Here is a 22183-nt window from a genome sequence, read left to right on the forward strand (position 1 = left end):
TTGGATCTTTATGAGATGGTTTCTTCTCGTTACTAAGTTTCATCATCCTCAGCTGCAAAATGATAACAATTATATCTACCTCTTAGGTTTATTGTGAGAATTAAGTAAAATAATCCATGAATTACTTAGCATTGTGCCTGGTATATAGTACATGCTGTGCTGTTGTTGTACCTGGAGTATAATACGTGCTGTGTTGTTATACCTGGTGTATAGTACACGCTATGTTATACCTGGTGTATCGTACATGCTGTGTTATAGCTGGCTTATAGTACACGCTGTGTTACAGCTGGCTTATAGTACACACTGTATTGTTATACCTGGTGTGTATAGTACGTGCTGTATTGTGGTGGTTGTTATGCTTGGTGTATAGGACATGCTATATTGTTACAGCAGTTCCTCCTCCCCTTTTCTAAATCTGATGTCTGCCAAATTTCTTTAAAATGTTGTGTCTATTCTTTCTTACCACTTCAAGAGATAAACTTTTTAAAGTAATTTTTCTGAAGTTTCTTACTCCGATTCCTAATCAAATATATGGCAAGTGTGATAAAACCTTTATTCATAACATAATTGATTTAAAATATAAATTTAATGGATTTAGAAATGTTGACCAGGATTAAGATAGTAGGATTACTGTATGATCTTAGGAATTAGCCTATTAGAAATGTAAGGTGTTGAAATTTAGCTAACTTTAGTACTAATTTTAAAACAAATAAATAAATTAATTCCTCCAAGGTATTTTTTTCTGCACAATAGTTGATTATACTTCTGGAAAGCTTTTTCTTTTAGGAGGAATTTCTCTTTAGCCACTTGAATATATGTGTTTATTTTTCATCATGAGCTTTGTATTTTTATTTTAAATTCAGGTTCCCTTACATTTTATGTGCATTTTCTTTTAGATTTGTAAGAAATCTTTTACTCGAAGACCACACTTGGAGGAACATATGATTCTCCATTCTCAAGATAAACCTTTTAAGTGTACCTATTGTGAAGAACATTTTAAATCACGATTTGCACGGTTAAAGCATCAAGAAAAGTTCCATCTGGGTAAGCAGATTAATTTTCCTAGCAGCAGCATAGCAACTGTTGGTGGTCACATCATGCTGGAGGAGGCTCCTGCTGTTGAATCACTGAGGAGAAGGAGGCTGTGTGCGTGGGGAGGGGTACTGGATTTGCTGCTGTTCTTGGAGATGAGCAAATATGGGGTTTGTTTTGTTTTGTTTTCTGGTGGCAGATGTATTCGTGGTCATAACTGCATTTATTTATAGTTGATTGTTGGATAGATTTGGGAGTGCCTGGGGGTAGGCATTTTTGTCTTGGAAAAAACTCATTTTTCAGAGTGTAGTAAACTTAGTATATTTGAAATTCAGTATTGTATTTGATGAATTCTCTCCCTCATGCTTATGGCCAAGGTGGAGACTTGTGTTCCAGATGGTAGTACAGTTAGGTACATTTATGCCAGTTACTCCCAATAATGAATTATTATCTTTCAAGTAGCCTTTTCCCTATCCTATTCAATGGTTTTATTGACAACTTGGATAAAAATAATATATTTCATGCTTTATGAATATGCTACATGACAAAGCTGGCAGGGGTAGTTGATACAGGAGAAAATAAAAAAGTAAAAAAAATGTTAAAATAAGTTAAAATTAATTAAGAATAAATACAAAGTTGTACACATGGGAATGATCTGACTTTTTTTAATCATTGGGAGTTGCAGAGCTGTAAAATAATACAGAATCCAAATGCCTCACTTTTCAGATGGGCTTATTAATAGCAGAGACACAGTCTGAACCAGTAACGTCATATGACTGACAAAAACAACTGTAGTTTTAAACTACATTAGTAAAAATGTATTGTTCAGAATTAGGAAGGTAATCATCTCACTGATTTTAAATTGATCTGGTATATTGTATTCATTTATGGATACCACATTCAAGATGGATATTGACATATATTCTAGAGGTGGGTAATTATGGCAACGTAGGGCTTTAAAATCATGTCATCTGAAAAACTTTTGAAGGACCTTGAAATATTTTGTTTGGGAAAGGGAGACAGAACAGCCATCTTCACATATTTTCAAGGCTCTATTGCACAATGAGGAATACAGTTGCCGCTCAGTATCCATGGGGGTTGGTTCCAGGACCTCTCCAGATACCCAAATCCCAGGATGCCCCAGTCCCTTGTATACAATGGTGTAGCATTTGCATATAACCTGTGCACATCCTCCTGTATACTTTAAATCATCTTTCGATTACTTATAATACCTAATACAATATAAATACTATTTAAATAGTTGTAAATACAATATAAATGCTATGTAAATGGTTGCCAGTGCCTGACAAATTCAAGTTTTGCTTTTTGGAACTTTCTGGAATTTTTTTCAAATATTTTCTATCTGGAGTTGGTTGAATCCACAGATATTGGGGCGGGGTCGGGGGGGGGTGAAGCAAGCCGAGTTATACTTCTTTTTCACACGTCCTTTGTCATCCTTTCAGTTTGCCCTTCAGTAGAACTCTGTCTTCTCTCCAGTTATTTGGTAAAATCATGGTGAAATTTTGAATCCAGCTAAGGTCAATATTACTGTAAGAAATTTGTATTTAATTTTGTAAGACTAAACAGAAACGTGCCACAGTCTTTTCAGTAGAGGCAGTGTCATTAAAATCTTTTGGTTCTAAGGAGCAGCAGTACCTTTCCAAACCATGAGCTCTCTTAAGTATTCTGTTTATTCTTTAATGTTTCTTATTACCTCCTTTCCCTAGAAATTTGGTATGTAACATTTTTTAGTTTGACCCAGTCTGATTTCAAACTAGAAATTGGCTCTTTCAGTTTATAATAAACTCATTAGTTTATTCAGCTTTTGTTATATTAGATGCCTGGTGCCATACTCAGCTTTAGGAATATAGAGATGATTGTAACCTGTCTGCTGGGAATAAAATAAACAGTCTAGAAGGGAAGAGAAAACTATAAATAAATAATTGTGTAAAAAATAATAATAATTGATTGTGTAAAAAACAATTGATTGTGTTATGATATATGCATTAGTAGTGGTAGGTATGAATTTATAACATACATATTAAATTTAACTTAGTGTCTATTCTTAAAGTTTAGATGCACACTATTTTTTCCTTTTTAGGTCCTTTTCCATGTGATATATGTGGTCGCCAGTTTAACGACACTGGAAATTTGAAACGCCATATAGAGTGTACCCATGGTGGAAAGAGAAAATGGACTTGCTTTATCTGTGGGAAATCAGTACGAGAAAGGTGAGGAATTATCTAAATACCCAGAAACATCCTGGTACTGTTATGTAGTAATAATTAATGAATGTATTTTATAAGGTTTAGGGTAACACAAGACACAAGATACTTGAATTATGCTTTGATTTGAAATTTAAGGATAAAAGAAATGATATAATATGTTATAGAAGGTTGTTTGTTCGTTCATTTATTTATTTTAAAGACATAAGCTACAAAGACGGTGAGACAGAAAAATGACAAGAGCAACACAGGTTTGGAAGCTAGAAAGCAGAAGTATCAGTGGTAACTGACTTAGCAGATCTGAGGAAGACGAATCCCAAAGTGTCAGTGGAGAAACTGAGAGCCTCGTTTACGTCCCAGAACCCACAAAAGGTGTGGGAAGTGGCAGTCTCAGGCGCCTCTGGAACTAGGGTGAAGGACAGGCGGAATCAGGAGCGCTGGAGTCAGAACTGCTCTAGACGTTAAGTCAGATCACTGGCTTCTCTTCCTTCACCCACACAGGCCCTTGCTGCTGGACATCTTGGCTTTTAGATTTCACCCTTCAGACAGTAGATTAGAAAACAATTCCCTGAAAACATGAGCAAGCAAAGGACAAATATATTCCCTGGTAAATAATACACCCACACCACGTACAGTGAAACACAGAGTCATCAAGGCCTACCCATGCTCCTTGATCCTCCCTTCTGTGTTTAGCCTGTCACACTTAATCATGAGCAGACAGTGAAGAGTTACAAGACACAGAAGGAGAACCTTTAACATGGGAGATTTATTCCAACACAGACAAAGCGAAACAAAAACTTGAAGGAAACATATTATGCAGGAAGAAGAAAACTTGCAAAAAAAGAAGTAAACAATTACTAATATCCTCAGTTGAAGATATAGAATCCATTAAATAAGAACAGGATGTTATACAAATGAGCCACTGACGTGACAGATCAGAACTCCCCGAAATTCAAAGCATGAACCATAAAGTAAAGACCTTAACAGATGGATTGCAGGACAAAGTTAAGGAATCTCCAAAAAAAGCAAAAAAATACAGACTTGAAAAGCAAAGATTAGAACATTTGGAAACCAGGCAAGAGGTCCAGAAGGAAAGAACAGAAAATGGAAGGGAATAAAATCATCACTGAAATAGTTCAAGATGATTTCCCAGAACTGAAAGACATGAGTTGCCAGACAGAAATGACCCATTAAATGCTTAGGACATTAGATGAAAATAAACCTACTCCAAGGTGCAGCACTCTGATGTTTCGGAACACCGGGGACAAAGAGAAGCCTGTCTGTGCTTCTGTTTCTTCTAGGGAGAAAGTCACATACACAGAATTAAGAATGAGAGTTACTCGCACTTCTCTCTGAGCAGCAACACTGGAAGTAAGGTGGTCCAGTTGTACCTTCAAAATATGGAAAAAAAAAATAAATTCCAACCTAGAATTCTGTTCTTAATCAAACTGTCAACAAGTCTGAGAATAATCAAGATACTCTTCATGGTGTCAGAAAATTAGCTTTCACTGTAACCTTTCTCATGAAGCCACTAGAAGGTGTGCTTCACCAGAAAGAGAAAGTAAACTGATGAAGAGGAAGACCAGGGCAACAGGAAATAAGAATTTTAATACGGTAAAGAGGCAAAGGGAGTTGACGGGAGGATGCTGAATGAAGATCCCAGGATGTCACATGTGCAGGATGCTGAAAGAAGATCCGAGGCTGTTCCGTGTGATTATGTGGTGGGTACTGAGTCCACACTCGTAGTGGCCGTGACCCATGACATGTTGAGGGTAGTCAGTGCTAAGATCCCTGCTGACATGTTTCCTCTGTTACCTAGTGGACAGAATGCTGGAGTAGGTCTGACCCCAAGGCTTTATTGTTTTACTGTGGGAAGAACATTTAACACGAGATCTACCCTCTTAGCACATGCTTGGGTGTACAATGTGGTGTTGATAAGCACAGGCGCGATGCTGTACACTGGGTCTCTAGAACTTACTCATCTTATGTAACTGAAACCTCACACCCATGAACAGCAACTCCCCATGTCCCCCTCGCTGACCCAAATTTTCATCTGTATTCTGCTGGCTGTATAGTACCTGTATGCTAAAGAGGCTCCTGCTGTTGTCTTTATGCCTGGCTGCTTGATTTAACTGAGGATACTCATTTCATTTCACAGAAATGTTCTTTTGCGACCTGTCCGTGAGAACTAGAACTAGACGTAGGTCATGGTACGCCTAGGAGCCAGATACACACAGCAGCCTACTCACTTTGACCGTGTCTGCCAGATTCCAGCACCAGGCCCCCTCCAGCCAGCCAGATGTTCTGGTTGGGATGAACCCTGTGCTTTGCAGTATTTGGTCGTGACTTTACTGCTGACAGGCTGGAAAGGGCTGGTGCCAGCGCTCAGGGAAGCTGAGCGGCCAGGCCGACACGGAGACCCTGCTGCTATTACCTTGTGGGCCCTTTACCCAGTAGTGGCCATATTGATAGGTTTGTGCTTGCTACTCAGTTTTTCAAAAACATACGATATATAGTTTAGTGATTTGCACTATATAGGTAGTAAGATAAAGAAAGGGGATACTTACATAAATGGTTATTTCTGAGAGAGGGACATGGTGGGGGATAGGACCAAGGAGGACCACGTGGAGTGTTGTAAGGGATGGGAATGTTCTCCGTCTTATCCTGCATATAAGCGTTTAGTACTGTTCTTTAAACAATATGTGTATATTTATATCCTTCAGTATATAGCAGTTCATTATTTTAAAAAGATTAGAAATGCCACTTTCCAGAAAAAACAAATGGGTATGATGGCAGGAAAATCAGTGTGCTATATTTATATGAAAACTTGTATTTACAGATTGGTAAATTATAGTTTATCTTATGCATTATAAATTTTTTTCCCTTAAAGGTCTTCCTGTAAAAACAAAAAGCAAACAAACCATAAAAGAAAACAACCTTTCCATGTGTTTTCCTTTCTTCCCCCCCAGAATAACTTTGTCCATCCTTACTCAGCAGTGTATGTACGTGGGAAATCTCCGAATGTTAGAACTGTAGGAAATGCAGCAGTGGCTACACAGTGGCCCATCCAGGGTCGGTAGGGCGGGAGGATTTAGGACTAGCAAGCATTGTATCTTTTATATGGTTTCCCTTTGTAACATTGGCATCTGGAAATTACAAGTACCTGTAAAGTGCTCTTTGCCTTAAAACATTCTTTTAACAAGTTTTGAGCACATATTGGAAAGGAATAGTACTGATAAACTGGATTTCTTATATATTATTAAACACTGTCCACTAAAATTAACGTCAGTTTTACCTAATCAGTAGTGACAACTGAGCATTTTTCATTTGTATTTCTTGGAAGTTTACATAAGCTATATATTAAATCTTTGAGCAAACCAATGGCAAAGGAGGCCAAAGTTAAATTATTTGCTTTTTTTTAAGGAGAGAGACATAATAAACATTTATTTTGCTGGTGTGACTAATCCAATAAAGAGCAAAAATATTGTAGGAAAAAGGGAATAATTGACATCATTGTCTGTTAGCTTGAACACTGTTCTGGTAAGCTTTCTAGAAACCTGTGTTTAATACATACGTTGGCATTAAAAAATCGGTAGCTAAATATATGTATTTTTTTAATGCAGAACTACTTTGAAAGAACATTTGAGAATCCATAGTGGAGAAAAGCCTCATCTTTGTAGTATTTGTGGGCAAAGTTTTCGTCATGGAAGCTCATACAGGTAGGTCAAGCCATTTATTTCCCCAATATTAGGTACGATAAAGTCATATCTCCGTTTTAACTCTCTTTTATCATTGCGTTAGTTGTTTGATGAATTAAAACATGTCTTAGCACTTGTGATAAGCAAAGTTGTGCAGAAAACTGTAGACTTTTGCCCCTACCTTTTAATATTCATTTTGTAGTATAAAATATTTTAAAATATTTCCTCATCACTAAGTTTGGTGAATGCTTTACTGTCTAAGTCATTGTCATTTAAATATTTCATTATTTTTCTTTGAATCAAAATTCATGAAAACTCTGGCGTTCTAAAGTTGGTGTATTTTTTCAGTCCTAATTATCAAAAAATATTTTGGTATGAAAATGAGACAAAATTGAAAACTCCAGGATTCTCAGTTTTAGAATGTCTTCTGAGTATTAGTTGTAACTTACGTAACATTTGTGTAACTGAGTGCTGACTACATTTGCAATTTATGAAAAGTAGTTTTTTTATGAATAAATAATAGATTACTTACTGTGAGATATGTATACAATTTTAAATTTTGTTAATATTCTTAAGAATCTAGTTTTTACACTATCATTTCTTACTTACCTCTTTTTAAATTTAAACAGAACGTTTCCCCTTTAGATGTAGTCCAGTCCATTTACTGGTTTTAGTCATAGGGGAATCAGTATCTGTTTGGACAACTTGAATGGGAAGGCTGTTCATTTCACTAGGATGTATTGATATATAGATGGAGGATTGTGGGGATAAAAGTAATTCAAATTAAATGAATTTTAATAACCTATTATAATAACCTTTTATAATCTTGTTTTGGGTGACTATGAAATGAGCCACACTTTATTTGGTTAGTGTGAAGAAAATAGTAAAATGTGATTGTCAGAAAGTTGATTACTTATCACATTTACTAAGTTCTCAGCTGTCAGTGTATAAGTGGTGTCAGTTGTCCAGAATAGGATGAATCCTTAGTAATTTGCTATCATCATATGTTTAAGTCACTTGTGCACTTACCCCGTGTCCGATTCTAATTCCGTCTGATTCAGTCCTCCTTTTGCTCCCTCTGCAACATCGGCTGACGCCCCTAGACATTTGGTAGGTTCCCAGAAGCAGATTTAGGATCTTAAAGTCAGGAAGGAGTGTCATCCAGAGGTCGTGGGAGCCTGTGCAGATGTTGAAGTGCTGCTTTGAAACTGGTGAGTGGGAGCCCTGGAGTCAGGTGGTGAAAGTGGGAAGGACCCTGAAAGTCAGAAATGGAGCAAATACTGGGTGAGCGTGGTTGAGTAAGCAGCCAGCTCTCGTTATGTAGAGTTAACCAAGTTTTTTCCTTCTGTGTCACTAGTGTCAATGGGCTTCAATTTTTTTTCTTTATAGACTTCACTTACGAGTACATCACGACGATAAAAGATATGAGTGTGATGAGTGTGGGAAAACGTTCATTCGTCACGATCACCTTACAAAGCACAAGAAAATACATTCAGGTGAGGCGCGTTTTGTAGTGATGTTTCGAAGATCCTTTTCAAAAACACCTGAAAACCACATCATGTTTATTTTGGCTGTAATTTAAATAATTTGGTATATTTGGTCACCCCTTTGTAATGCTGATTGTAAAAACCTTTTTTAAGAAGGATCTGAAAGAGACATAATTTTGTGACATGTTTTTTGGTCATTGTAATTTTAATCATTTGGTTACCGTTTATGACCACAAACTGTATTTTAAAATTTGTTTTAATCAAAATCTCAAGGTTTGCATTTTGCATATTATGTAGATATTTGCAATAATTACTATTGGCACTTCTTTGAAGGAAGAAGCCAAGATAATATTTCTCATTTTGATTGGATTTGAAAGAAGTTAGCAAAAGTTGGATGCTTGGAGAGAGTTATTATAATTGGGGTGTTAAAGTTGATGTACTAGTGAATTTTTGAAGCCCTGTCTTTGGAAGAGTACCTTAATAATCCTGATCAATTTCAGATCTTTATTCTGCATTTATAATTTTTATCCTCTGGGGATTTCTTTCATATTTTCCTCTCAGATTGATGTTCAGGAAGTGCTAAAAGAGCCACCTATATGAGCACAGTATTGGGAAAGAGCCATCTCTATGAGCCCAGTAGAACAGGTGATTATTATTATTATTTTAAACATAATTAAAATATGAAGTATGCAACAGGTATAACATTTTCTTAAAATGACCCCAGTGAGGCAGGTTGCGGTTGCTTTTGCCACTTTTAAGAGGTGCTAAAGGTCTGATGACTTTCTCACTGGAATTGCACATTTCCATTTTCAGGAGGAGAATTCTAAATTCCTAATCCTAGAGGTCACATGGTTTAATTGCACACAGGTATTAAGTTGAGACTGGTTTTTAAAGGCCAAGACTTTGTAACTAAATATAAGAATAGAGGTGACAAATTGGACTCATCTAGAATTTTTCTTTGTATTTGTATTTTGGCTCATTGCAAATGTAGGAAATCCCCACAGATGAAAAATCTTTTAAAAGTAAAGCACAAAGATCTGAAAATGTTCAGGTCCTTTTTATAAACATAAGACAGCCTCATCTTGATTAAGTGTACGTTCATTTGAGGTGTTTGATATCCAGACTTACATATTCCTAAAAACATCCTGAGTTTTGAAGTCCTTTCATTTATCTTACTCTATTACACTGAAAGTCAGGGTTTGAAGTGTACAGCAAAAGACTACTGATTCCTTCTCCAAGTGGAGAGGAGGATTCGCACCCATAAAAACAAGAACAGAGTCACTGAAGGAAGATATTTGAGTAAGCACATAAGACAAACAGCCCGGATAAAGGGTGGCTTTACCTTCCTGGTATATGTTTTCTACCGTGTTATCTCACTGTTGGATAATTTGTTTCTGGGGGTAAAAAAAAAAAAAAATTGAAATGTACCTTATAACGAAAATATTTGGGTCTTTAAGGTGAGAAGGCTCATCAGTGTGAAGAATGTGGAAAGTGCTTTGGTCGTAGGGATCACCTCACTGTCCATTACAAAAGCGTGCACCTTGGAGAGAAAGTGTGGCAGAAGTAAGTGGAAAGGCAGACTTTCTCGTCATCGTTACGTGGATAAGCCTGGGGTGGAGGAAAGTCGTCCCGTAGTTCATTTTATGTAACTGAGGTTGGGTTAATCAGCGATTTTTCTCTAGCTTCTATAGCTTTTCTGCAGACCTAAAGGAATTGAATGTAGAATATTTTTCAGACTTGTTTTCGGTTGATTCAAAGGCTAGGAGGAGGTAGACATTGAAGTGAATGACAAGTATAAAATCTTGGCTTTCTTTGGGGATTTCATTTATGTTTGGTTTCAGGGGCTCTTGGGGGGCTAAATATAAATAAACATACTGCCTACATATATTGTCATTAATATGACAGCAATTACTGGAAAATGTTTGTTGTCAGAATTTAAACACACTAAACATTTAAAATGATATTTTATTTGCAGGAGGTATGTACTGTCTTTGAACATCAACTTTTTAGTACAGTTTAGATACCCAAGCTTAACTGAGATTAGTTGTTGGGTTTAAAATGTTCAAAGAAGTTCTGTTCTTGGACTAGGTACTTGGAGCAAATGGTAAGTAATAGACTTGGTCTAAGGTGTCAAGAAACTTAGTGTAATGATATGATCAACAAAATACACATAGTATTACATAAATGTAGTAAATGATAGGCCAATTTGAAGAAGAGTAAGGAGTGTTGATTTGTATTTCTTTTTTCCATTTTCACTTATTGGTTTATTGTTTCTTTCATTGATTTTGTTCAGTGATGCACTCATTGAATCAATGTATGCATTGTAGCCATTGAACTCTTGTATTCACTAGATACAAGGAATGCTGCTAAGTGTTGGGATATAAAGATATACATGATGCTGTCTGGAGTACAAAATAAAAACTTCAACGTATTGTATGAGTGGGTGGAAAATAGAACTGCAAACTCACTTGCTCCAGAGATTCTATAACTGTTTTTCTTAACTCCTTTATACCCTTAAAAATTATTCAGTACCTCAGGGGCTTTTGTTTATCGAAATTATATAATATAAAAATAACATTATTGTTTAAATAAATTATATAATCATATTAGAAATTAAAATGATTAAAAATTACGTACTTACTTATTAATTCATTTAAAGTAATAATATACCCATCATGCTAACATGAATAGCCATTTTATGGAAAACAACTTCTTTACAAAACAAAAACAAATACTAAAGAGTGGCATTTTTAAAATACTTATTCATTTTATTTATTTATTTTTGGCTGTGCCGGGTCTTCGTTGTGGCATGTGGACTTCTTAGTTGTGACATGCATGCAGGTCTCGTTCCCTGAGCAGGGATCGAACCCAGCTCCCTGCGTTGGGAGTGCGGACTCTTACCCGCCGGACCAGCAGCGAAGTCCCAAGAGTGGCATCGTTTCACATTTTTGTAAATCTCTTTAATGGCTTCATAGAAGACAGTTGGATTGTCATATGTGCTCTTATGTGTTATTTTGTTTGCAGTAAATGAAGAAAGTCTAGCTCACTCAGATACATAGTTGGTAAAACGAGGAGTAGAGTAATATTAAGCCTTCTTAGAAAATTGGGGTTGTTACTCTTTGCTGCCACACCAAAACTAAACCAGTGGTAGTTTCTTTAAGGTAGTTGCAAAGAGGAATCTGAAACAAGATTCATGAAGCTTTCCTACTCTTCCATTCAGTCTGTTGGTCTATCCTGTGCTCTGAAGTGGATTTTTAACCTACTGTTCTATGCATTTGTCATTTGGAAAATACGGGTTCACTGAGTCACGCAGATTTTCCCAGTGTTAGCACATTTCGCAGTACAGGAACGACAAACCCCACTTGTTAGCATTGCTTCCGGTCTCTCAGAAGGAGAGCTGGGAAGCTGTCAAGATCACAGGGGCAGATGCAAGTTTTCCAAAATTCTTAGATTAGCTCGAAAGCTCACGTTGTATCGTTGATAACAAACACTGTCAGTTTTCTCCCGTGAAGTGACAGGCTTACTTCATGGAATTTTCAAGGAAATGTCTGCCACCTGCTCCAGTGCAGCTGTGCTCTGACTTCCGTTCCCTCACGTGGGACGGTGCTCCGTGAGGGGAGGGGTCCCTGGGCTCACAGCGGGTCTCGCAGGCGCCTCGAGCGCACAGGGCTCCCGCGTGCAGCAGACCGTCATGCCTCCCACCGCATCGCGAGGTTATCGGGGAGGCCACAGCGCGAAGGGTGAACGCTAGTAAAATCAGTAATTGTACTGCTTTATCACAATTGTTTTTCCTTCTGTGCGTACATCATGATGAAAATGTACAGTGACCATTAGTACATTCTGGTATCACTACCTTGTTGAGAGCTGAGGCACCACCACTTCTACCCACTGTTCCTTTTGCTCTTTGGTGTAAACGTCAACATCGTGAGAAAAGCAAGTCATGTTTAAAGTATGATTTTGAAAATAATTTTGATCTCGTAGACCCTATGTGAAAAAGCTTTGGGATCCTCTCCCCACCAGCAGGGCCTGTGACCTATCTGCTGGCCTAGATACTTGTGGAACCAGAATCTGTATTCTCCATGCTCTGCAAGGGCTGCTAAGGGTGCATCTAGAATATGGAGCCTTACGATCATTTCGTGGAGCCAACACTTACTTCTAAGAGATAAAAAGCCATTGAAGATTTTAAACAAGAGGATGACACAATTGGATTTGTATTTTAGGTACATCACTCTTATTGATGTATGGAAGCTGGATTAGTGGTGGATAAATCTGGAGGCAAGTAAATCAACCAGTTAGAAGGCTGTTATAATCTAGGAAAAAGATGGTGAGGACCTAAACTAGGCAGTAGCATTAATAATGAACAGTGGAAGGTACTTATTTGACAAATATTTAGGCCTTTGTTGAGGGAATGGGAACAGTCACAGGTGACTCCTCCTTTCAAGGAATTCCTGTTTCCAAGTGAGTGGTTGATTGATACCAGACCCTGAGTTAGAGAATATAGCATAGGGAGATGATGAGGTTGGCGTATATTGACTTTGAGATGCTTGGTGCACACTGAAACATGAAATCCGATAGGTGGATAGTAGTCTACATCTCAGCAGTCAAGTCTAGGCTGTGTATAAAGAATTACATGTGAGCACATACGAGCAGATTATTCAGGGAGAGGGTGTGGAGAGCGATGAGGACTAGCACCCACCCCCCAGCCATTATTTTCAAATGTCTCTTCTTCTAAATGTTTTTAAATGGTGACTCCTTCAGTACCCTCTCCTTCTCTTTCTGTTCCCTGTTGTAAGCTGTCGGGGTGTGACCTCTGACCTTACCAGCCCTCTCCAGTTGCTATCAGTATGAGTCTCTTATTGCCAAATCCGGTAGACATGTTTAAATCCCTTCCATACCAGGAATCTCTGCTCCATTTGGAACTGTGTGTCACTCCTGCCCTGAAAAATCTCTGCTCTTTAGCACCTGTGTGAGAATGGAGAGATACATACGTAGAGCCTGACCCATGCAGGTCCTCGTAGATTTTATCTTTTTCCTACATACACTGTGAGACAGTTTGTGTTTTGAATAGATCTGTGTTTAAAATGTCACTCTGTCCGTAGTACAGACCAAGATTTCTTAGCCACAATACTACTGACATTGGAGCCTGGTAATTCTTTGTTGTGGGGCCGTCCTGTGCATTGTAGGATGTTTATCAGCATCCCTGGCCTCCACCCACTAGATGGCAGTGGCCCGTAGCACCTACCTACCCCTAGTTGTGAGAACCAAAAATGTCTTCAGGTATTACCACATGTCCCAGGGGGGTCAGAACTGCCCCTAGTTGAGCTACCACTGCTGCGTTCTCTATGTGCCCGTGGGAACCCTGTTTGTATCTCTATATTTACCATGGATATACATGGAATAAGACAAGCCAGGCACACAGGTTGCAAGTCTTTTGCTAAGTTCATCAGTGACACTCCCAGTTCACTAAATCCGCATTATCTTTTTAAATGTCCATTTCATCAAGTAGAAGTAAGTTCCTAGAAGACAGGGCCTTGCATGGTGTCTCTGTAGCTACTTTGTAAATGTAGAGTTGGATGAATTGAAAAGTGAGAATGGCATTTGAAACCTTAGGCATAATATTGCTATTTAATATTAGTAACAACATGCTAAACATTCCAGTAACACTCAGTGGATATGTTAAAGGCCAGCTGTCTTCTAGAACATTATGGTAGCCTGTGTTTGATTTGTTTTTCCATGTACTCATTAGAAGTGAATTGCTTCCAACGTGAGATGATATGGCTTTCCTAGTAACTACCACTTAAATGCTAATCATTTTACAAATATATTAATCCTAACAACTAAATTTTGAGTTTAGGATTGTTTAACTCACAAGTACATACTCTTAGGCACTACACTTTGCTTCTAAGTTAACTTCTGAGTAATTTATAGCTTTTTATGTCTGTTGATCTACAATAAAAATAAAGGACTGGTATCTCATTCTCTTTTTACTTAGGTGTAAAATTTATTTTAAGTTTATAATATTTATTTGTTATAAAGCGTACCTAGCAAGGAAAAGTGTCCCCTTTTGATGAATGCAGATTTTGAGACTGCTGCGGTTTCATTTTTGCATCTATTTTAACTAAGGTACAATTTATATACAGAGAAATTCACTCTTTTTAGTGTGTAGTTCTGCAGGTTTTGACAAATGCATGCAGTCATGTAATCATTACCATAAGCTGAGACACAGAGTAGATCTATCACCCCTAAAATGTCCACCATGCACCTTTGTAGTCAACCCCCCTTTACCCCTCTCATTGATATTTTTTTTCTGTCCCTACAACTTTTCCTTTGGTATTTTTTAACAGAAAATAATAATACAAAAGTTTACTGATTTAAAGCTTAAAATTAAGCAGTTTAAAGTTGAAAATCTAAGGACATCTTTTATAGATTTATTTGTTGAATATAACTGGAAAAGGAAGAATCAGAGATAAGGTTGATACTTAAAAAGTATGTCCATGTTCATTTGGAGTTCTTTGCTTTACTAATGTGAGAATTATATATGAAGTTGTAACTTATTTTCATTATGTTATTTATTAAAATTATGTTGAAAAGCTCAAACCTTTTTATTTTCTTAGATATAAAGCAACCTTTCATCAGTGTGATGTTTGTAAGAAAATTTTTAAAGGCAAATCAAGTCTGGAAATGCATTTTCGGACACATTCAGGTAAAACCTAAGGGGTATTTTATAGATATTTTTGTGTAATTATTCAGAAGTGATATATGGACATTTATACTTTGTTGTTCTTGGTGAAATTGTTTTGTTTTTTCCCCTAGTAAGATTTTTACTTATTAAAATTGATGTCATGAACGGACAATATTCTGATCTACTATTCCATATTATGTAAGCTTCAATACTTTTGAATATCATTTTGTAGAACTTGGGAAAAATTTTTTCCATAGGGAATTTATTCAGCTTTTAGTTCTCATCTTCCCCTTTTCTGGTTGTTTATGGTTCCTCTATATCTATGAGACTCTCTGAAGACATTTCTTTTATTTTCTTCTCTTTTAAAAGAGTAATTCAAATATGACCTCATTGTCCTGCTTACCAAGTTACTGTTTGTTTATTTATTTATTTATTTATTTATTTATTGGCTGCATTGGGTCTTCATTGCTGTGCACGGGCTTTCTCTAGTTGCAGTGAGCAGGGGCTACTCTTTGTTGTGGTGCGTGGGCTTCTCATTGTTGTGGCTTTTCTTGTTGCAGAGCACAGGCTCTAGGCACATGTGCTTCAGTAGTTGTGGCACACGGGCTCAGCAGTTGTGGCTCGTGGGCTCTAGAGCACAGGCTCAGTAGTTGTGCAGCACACGGGCTTAGTTGCTCCATGGCATGTGGGATCCTCCCCGACCAGGGCTTGAACCCGTGTCTCCTGCATTGGCAGGTGGATTCTTAACCACTGTGCCACCATAAAGTCCCCAAGTTACTGTTGTGTAGCTTTCCTTTTTACATAGTCAGTTGTGATTTATAGTAGAATGATTTGTTACGATTTGTAGGTAGCTATAGTAGAAAGATTTGCTTCAGCTGCTTTCCAGAAGTTATTTTCTTAATCTTTCCTTTTTTCCTTTGGCAATGCTACCATATATTGAAACGTAGATTGTTGGATTTTTTTCCTGTATGTTGTCATAGTTCTTGTTTGACTTCTCATGTAAATTAACCATTTTTAAAGCTTTCTTCCTTCTTTTTAAGAAAGAAACCCATTAATGCATTTATGGCTGCTTTGCTTTATATTTACTTTGGATTTTGTCAAGCTGCTGTTCTGGTAGGGAAAAATAATTGATTTAATAAATATCAGAATTGGAAATAACTGGATTTGGGCGATTTCAATAGCAAAGAATTTCAGTAAAGAATTTATTACTGACATAGTACTGCTGTTAAAAATAAAATTACACCTCTCTCAAAATGAGACAGTCATAATTTGGGGGGTACATAAATAGGAGTAAAAAATGAGGAAACTATATTACTGCTAGTTTCCACACTAGTTATAAGTAATATGCCTAATAAACTCATGATTTGAAAAAGATGGTGAACTTATGAAAAGTTAACCTGAAACCAGTGATGATTTAAGAATTGTAAAACTACAGGAATTATCTAGAGGAGAAAGTTCATAAGAGCTGGCTTTATAACTGCATTAAGTTTTTTGAAAACATTGAGTAGTAATTAGTTGATGACCAATGACCGTGGAATTCTCATCTCTGCGTTTCTCAGAGTTAGTGGGAATTAGGGGCAAGCCCCTCTGTCCATTGAAAATTGAGGAAATGAGCTCCGTTACAGAATAAGATAAAGCTTATGGCTGTTAGGAAATGAGAGGGAGAAATCATTTGAAGCAGGGGTCAGCCCACTTTTTCGGTAAAGGGCTGGATAGTAAATATTTGAGTTTTTGTGGGCCAGACAGTCTCCATCTCAACCACTCAACTCTCTGTGGTAACATGAAAGCAGCCACAGAAGGGTATAAATAAATGAATGTGACCACATCCCGAGAAAACGTTATATACCAGAACTGGCAAGAGACTGTATTCGGCTTTCAGGCTATAGTTTGCCACCTCTTGATCTAAAGTGGTCAGCAGGCTACCCAGACAGGACTTCACAGAGCAGCTGTTCCAAGAACGGGGTGCTATGTTCCCAAGTCCATTCCTGAGAATTACAGGTCCAGAAACTCAATTTTATATCTGTGTACTAATAGTTATAAATATTCTGAGGAGTTCTTCAGTAACCACTGGAAGTAGAATCACCAGAGTGTCAGCTTACTATTCACCTTCTAGAGAATGAGATATTGATGTGTACTGGCCAAGGTGTCCTTTTCTCTTATCAAGGAAGCAGAGTTGCTAAATTTATTCATCAGAAGGAGAATTGCTAAATGTAGTTATAGGATAAAATTAGGTAATAATTGTGTGGAATCATTTACTGAGGAGACGGTGAAGGAGGCTGAGCCATCTTTCCTGTTCTAACAGTGCACCTCTCTGGTGGTGAGAATAATTGTGTCCCCCAGATTCCTTTTCTCTAGTGCAGGTACCCTTAGTGCATTGTCTGTACTGTTAGATCCTTGTTTTCTGGAGTCCCCTTGCCGGACTCCCTACAGACGTCTTCTCTTCCATCATTCCTTCTTTAGAAGAGCTACAAATAATTGATTGGTTTTAGTTTTGGCCAGGTCAGTACCCTTAAGTGCTTCAAATGAATAGATATGATCAGCGCCTAGCCCAGGACGACTTGTAAATAATAGGTGCTTAACAAATATTTATTCAAGGAATGAATTTATCATGTTTTCCTACAACTACCCTCTAAACTCATGTATGTTTTCAAACCACACAATTAGAGAAATTCATTGGAAAATGGATATAAGATTTTTTTCTACAAATATCATATTCTCATCTCTTACGTGCTTTGCTTGTGTAACCCTCAGAGTAGTAATTATGTCTATCCAGCTGTAGTCTTGTTGAGATGTAATGCATTCAGTTAAAATGGGTGTAAAGCAGATACATTTAGGGCTTGATTTTAGACTTGGCAGAATTTTTAAGCTGTTTTTTATTGAAGTATAACACATAAAGTACACAAATGAATTTTTATAATTGAGTGCTTCTATGTAACCCCCATTCAGGTCAGGATGTAGGACATTACCAGAACTCCAGAAGCACCCTCCCTGGCCCCTCCCAATCAGTAGCCTCCTTGCAGAGGAATCATTATTTTGACTTATGTCACCATTAATTAGTCTGCCTGTTTGAACTTCATATAAATGGAATCATACAGTATGCACTCTTTTGTCTGGTTTCTTTCAGTCATATCATGTCTATGAGATTCATCCATGGAAGTAGTCTGTTTCTTTTCATTTTCATATGAATATATCAAAATTTATTTAGCCTTTGTACTTTGATAGACACTTGGTTTGTGTTTACTTGGGTCTATTATAAATAAAGCTGCTCTAAATATTCTTGTCTATGATTTTTCATACACACTGCATTCATTTCTCTTGTGTACATGCCTAGCCCTGGGATTGCTGGCTCATAGGTTCCTTTAGTAGACACTCCTAACCAGTTTTCCAAGGTAATTGTGACAGTTTACACTCCTACCAGTAGTGTATGGTGTATGAGAATTCCAGTTGCTCCACATTTTCACCAGTACTTGATAGTGTCTCTTTCTTTAGCCACTCTGATGGATATGCAGCACGGTCTCCAAGTGGATTTAGTTTGCATATCTGTGATGAGTAATGATGTTGAGCACCTTTCCATACACTTTCTGGTCATTGGATGTTCACTTTCATGGAGCACGTGGTTCATTCTTCTGCTGATTTTCTTAAATTGGATTGTCCATCCTTCTCAAATTGATTTTTGGGAGTTCTTTCTATATTCTGGGTATGAGTTCATTGTTGGCTATCTAAATTACAGGTGTCTTCTAGCCAGTGGCTGGCCTTTCCACTCTAGTAATGATATCTTTCAATGACTGAAGGTCCCAAATTGTAAAGAAGTCTTGTATCAAGTTTTTTCTTTCTAGTTAGGTTTATTGTATCCCCTTTAGAGAAACTTTTGCCTACCCCAGGGTCATTAATATTTTTTTCTTTTACCTTCTGACGATTTATTTTAACTTACATATTTAGATTATGAAATTTATCTTATTTTTGTGTTTATTATTAGGTAGGTAAGATCAAAGTTCTTTGTTTTTCTGACACGTGGTTATCTAGTGGCCCTAGCACCATTTATTGGAAAGACCATCATTGCCTCAGAGCATTTCAATGGCCTATTTGTTTTAAGTTAAGTGATCATATATGTGTGGTTTGTTTCTGAACTCTCTTCTGTTCATTGGACTGTTTGTATGTTCTTTCACCATTACTATACCATTTAAAGTACTGTGGCTTTTGATATCTTGTAGTGTAAATCCTCCAACTTTGTTCTTTTTCATTCTTTCTTATTCTTTTTCCTCTATGTTTTCATATGAATTTAGAAACAGCTTATACATTTCCAAACACAAATACCTTCTAGCTACTTTTGGATTTTCTAAGCATACAAACTGGCCATCTGTGAATAATCACAGTTTATTTCTCCCTTTTTAAGTCCTTGCATCTCTCTCTCTCTCTCTCTCTCTCTGCCTTATTGCTTTAATTCATATCATCAGTGGTATATTGATAGTGGAAATCCTTGTCTCCAGGGAAAAGCTTTCAGTATTTCATTACTAAGTATGTTTTTTATAGATTATTGTAGATACTGTTTTTCAGATAAAGAAATTATCATCTGTTCCTAGTTAGAGTATTTGTCATGAATAGGTGTTGAACTTTATCAGATTTTTCCCTGCTTTTATTGAGGTGATTATATATTTGTTCTTTATTTTTGTGATAAAATACATTGATGTTTTTGTTTGGGTTTTTTTTTTTTTTTTGGTCTATCGTCATGAGACATATTGTCTATTTTTTTTTTCCTTGTTATGTCCCTAACAGTTATTATGACTATGCTGGCATCAAAAAATAATTTGGGAAATAATACATCCTTTTTCAGTTAACTGGAGGAGTTTATGTAATATTGGCATTATTTCCTCATTACTATTTGGAAGAATTCACTGATAGATTCCACTGAACTTGTTTTCTTTGCAGAAAGGTTTTAATTAAAGATTCCTTAATAGTTTCAGAGCTGTCAGGTTTTCAATTCTTGTTTCATTTTTAAGGAATTTTATTTAATCTAAAATATAAAATCGATTGGCAAAATTCAGAGTTTATATTATTTATCTTTTTAATGATTATAGGATCTTTAGTGATAACCTTATTTTATTCCTATTGGTAATTTGTTTTTTCTTTCTAGAAATTTATTAACTTCATTGATCTTTCAAAGAACTACTAGATTTTGTTGATTTTTTTTTCTCTTTTATATTTGTTGTATATTTCTTTTCTGCTTTTCTCTTTTTTATTCTTTCTATTTTATTTGGGTTTAATTTCCGTCTTTCCCTATCTTCTTTTACAGATGCCTACCTTAATTAAATTTGGCATTTCTTATTTTTTATTATACATATTTTAAAGTTCTAAACACTTTAAACACTGCTTTAGTTACAGTTCACACCTCATTTTATATTTTATGTTTTCATTAGAATTCAGTTAAAAATAGTTTTTAATGTCTTCTGACTTATTCTCTCATTTGTGCTTTATTTTAAATTGTACTGTATTGCCCAATTCCTAAATATTTGGGGATTTCTAAGTATTTTTATGTTACTAATGTCTAGCTTAATTCCACTTTTGTCAGAGAATGTATTTTATGCAAATATTCTGCATTCTAATATGATATTTTTGTCTACTTATTCTGTAAGAATAAGTAGAGCTTATTGTGAGAGCTATATGTTAAAGAACTGAGAGCTATATGTTAAAATCTCTAACCTGTTGATTATAAATTATCTATTTTTCATTTTGAGTTCTTCAGTTTTTTGCCTTATATATTTTGAGGCTGTGTGTTATTAGCTGTGTACAGATGGTTATATCTTGCTGTTGATGGTCCTTTATATCATTGTAAAATGCCCCTTTTTATACTAGGATAAAGGACCAGCACTCTTTTGGATAATATTTATGTGGTATTTTTTTCTTTTTACTCTCAATCCTTATATGGGCCTGTATTTAAGATGTCTGTCTTTGGAGTATTATTTTATTATGATAACCTCTTTTAATCAGGATGTTTAGTTCATTTAAATGTCACGTGATTTCTCATTTATTTGGGTTCAAATCTGTCATCATGCTGTTTGTCCCATCTGTTTCTTGATGCTTTCTTTTTCTTGTCTTCATTTCCTTGTAATTATGAAGTATTTTTATTACCCATTTTCCCTCAGTTTACTTGTTAATTGTGTGTTCTTTCAGTATTCTTTTAGTAGTCACCTTGAAGATCACAACATGTGCTCTTAAATTTTTAGAGTCTATCTTAAATTAGTTCTTGATCCCTTTCTAGACAATTCAAAGACCTTATGACACCTCATCTCTCTCAGCCTTTATGTGTTATATGTATTTTAATTTTACATATACTTTAAACCATGTAAAACATTATTATTTTGTTTGTTTGCTTTAAATAACTCATTTATTTTTAACCATATTTACCCTTTACTCTCCACTCCTTCCGCATGACCATTCTTCTACCTGGAATCATTTTCCTTCTTCATGAAGGATTCCCTTTGTGCATATCTGCTGGCACCAAATTCTCTTAGGTTTTGATGGTCTGAAAATGTTATTTTACTTTATGGAGACTATTTGGCTGACTATAGAATTTACGTTAGCAGTTATTTTTCTTTCAATATTTTAAATGTGTCATTTTTTTTCCTCTTTGACCTTCTCTAGTGTTTGTTGAAAAATATACTGGCAGTCTTATTGTTGCTCATTTAAAATAAATCTCTCTTTAATTCACTGCTTTTTAAGATTTTTCTGTCTTTGATTTTCATTAGTTTTATTATAATGTGCCCAGACGTGTTTTGGGGTTGTTGTTTTTTTTTCTTTCTTTTTGTATTTTGTAAGATGTATAGAACTTATTGCATCTATGACTTGTCTTTTATTTAGGAAGATTCTCAGTTTTTCTTTCAAATACTGTTTTTGACCTATACTCTATTTTCTTTCTGGGACTCCAATTATATGTATGTTAGACTGCTCACTTTGTCTTATGTACCTCTCTCTTGCAAATGGCTTACAATACAAGTTTATGATGTAACAAATCTGTAGGTGAGAAGTGTGACCCAAGCTAGAACCTCAGTGTTGGTAGGGCTC

At 36.1% G+C, this 22183-nt stretch overlaps 1 protein-coding gene across 2 annotated transcripts in view; it reads left to right on the forward strand.

Annotated features, from left to right (window-relative positions):
- ZBTB41 (zinc finger and BTB domain containing 41) overlaps positions 1-22183 on the forward strand; it is a 39676-nt gene that overhangs the window by 14130 nt on the left and 3363 nt on the right. The window contains exons 5-10 of one of the 2 annotated variants that reach the window (XM_059047957.2): positions 897-1044; positions 3134-3263; positions 6881-6976; positions 8345-8451; positions 9900-10005; positions 15057-15145. In XM_059047957.2, the coding sequence (XP_058903940.1) occupies positions 897-1044; positions 3134-3263; positions 6881-6976; positions 8345-8451; positions 9900-10005; positions 15057-15145 (676 nt within the window). The remainder of the gene's footprint in view (positions 1-896; positions 1045-3133; positions 3264-6880; positions 6977-8344; positions 8452-9899; positions 10006-15056; positions 15146-22183) is intronic. The other variant, XM_067027494.1, reaches the window with a different exon arrangement.

The sequence above is a fragment of the Kogia breviceps genome, chromosome 1 (assembly GCF_026419965.1).
Source record: "Kogia breviceps isolate mKogBre1 chromosome 1, mKogBre1 haplotype 1, whole genome shotgun sequence".
In the NCBI taxonomy this organism is placed as follows: Eukaryota; Metazoa; Chordata; class Mammalia; order Artiodactyla; family Physeteridae; genus Kogia; species Kogia breviceps.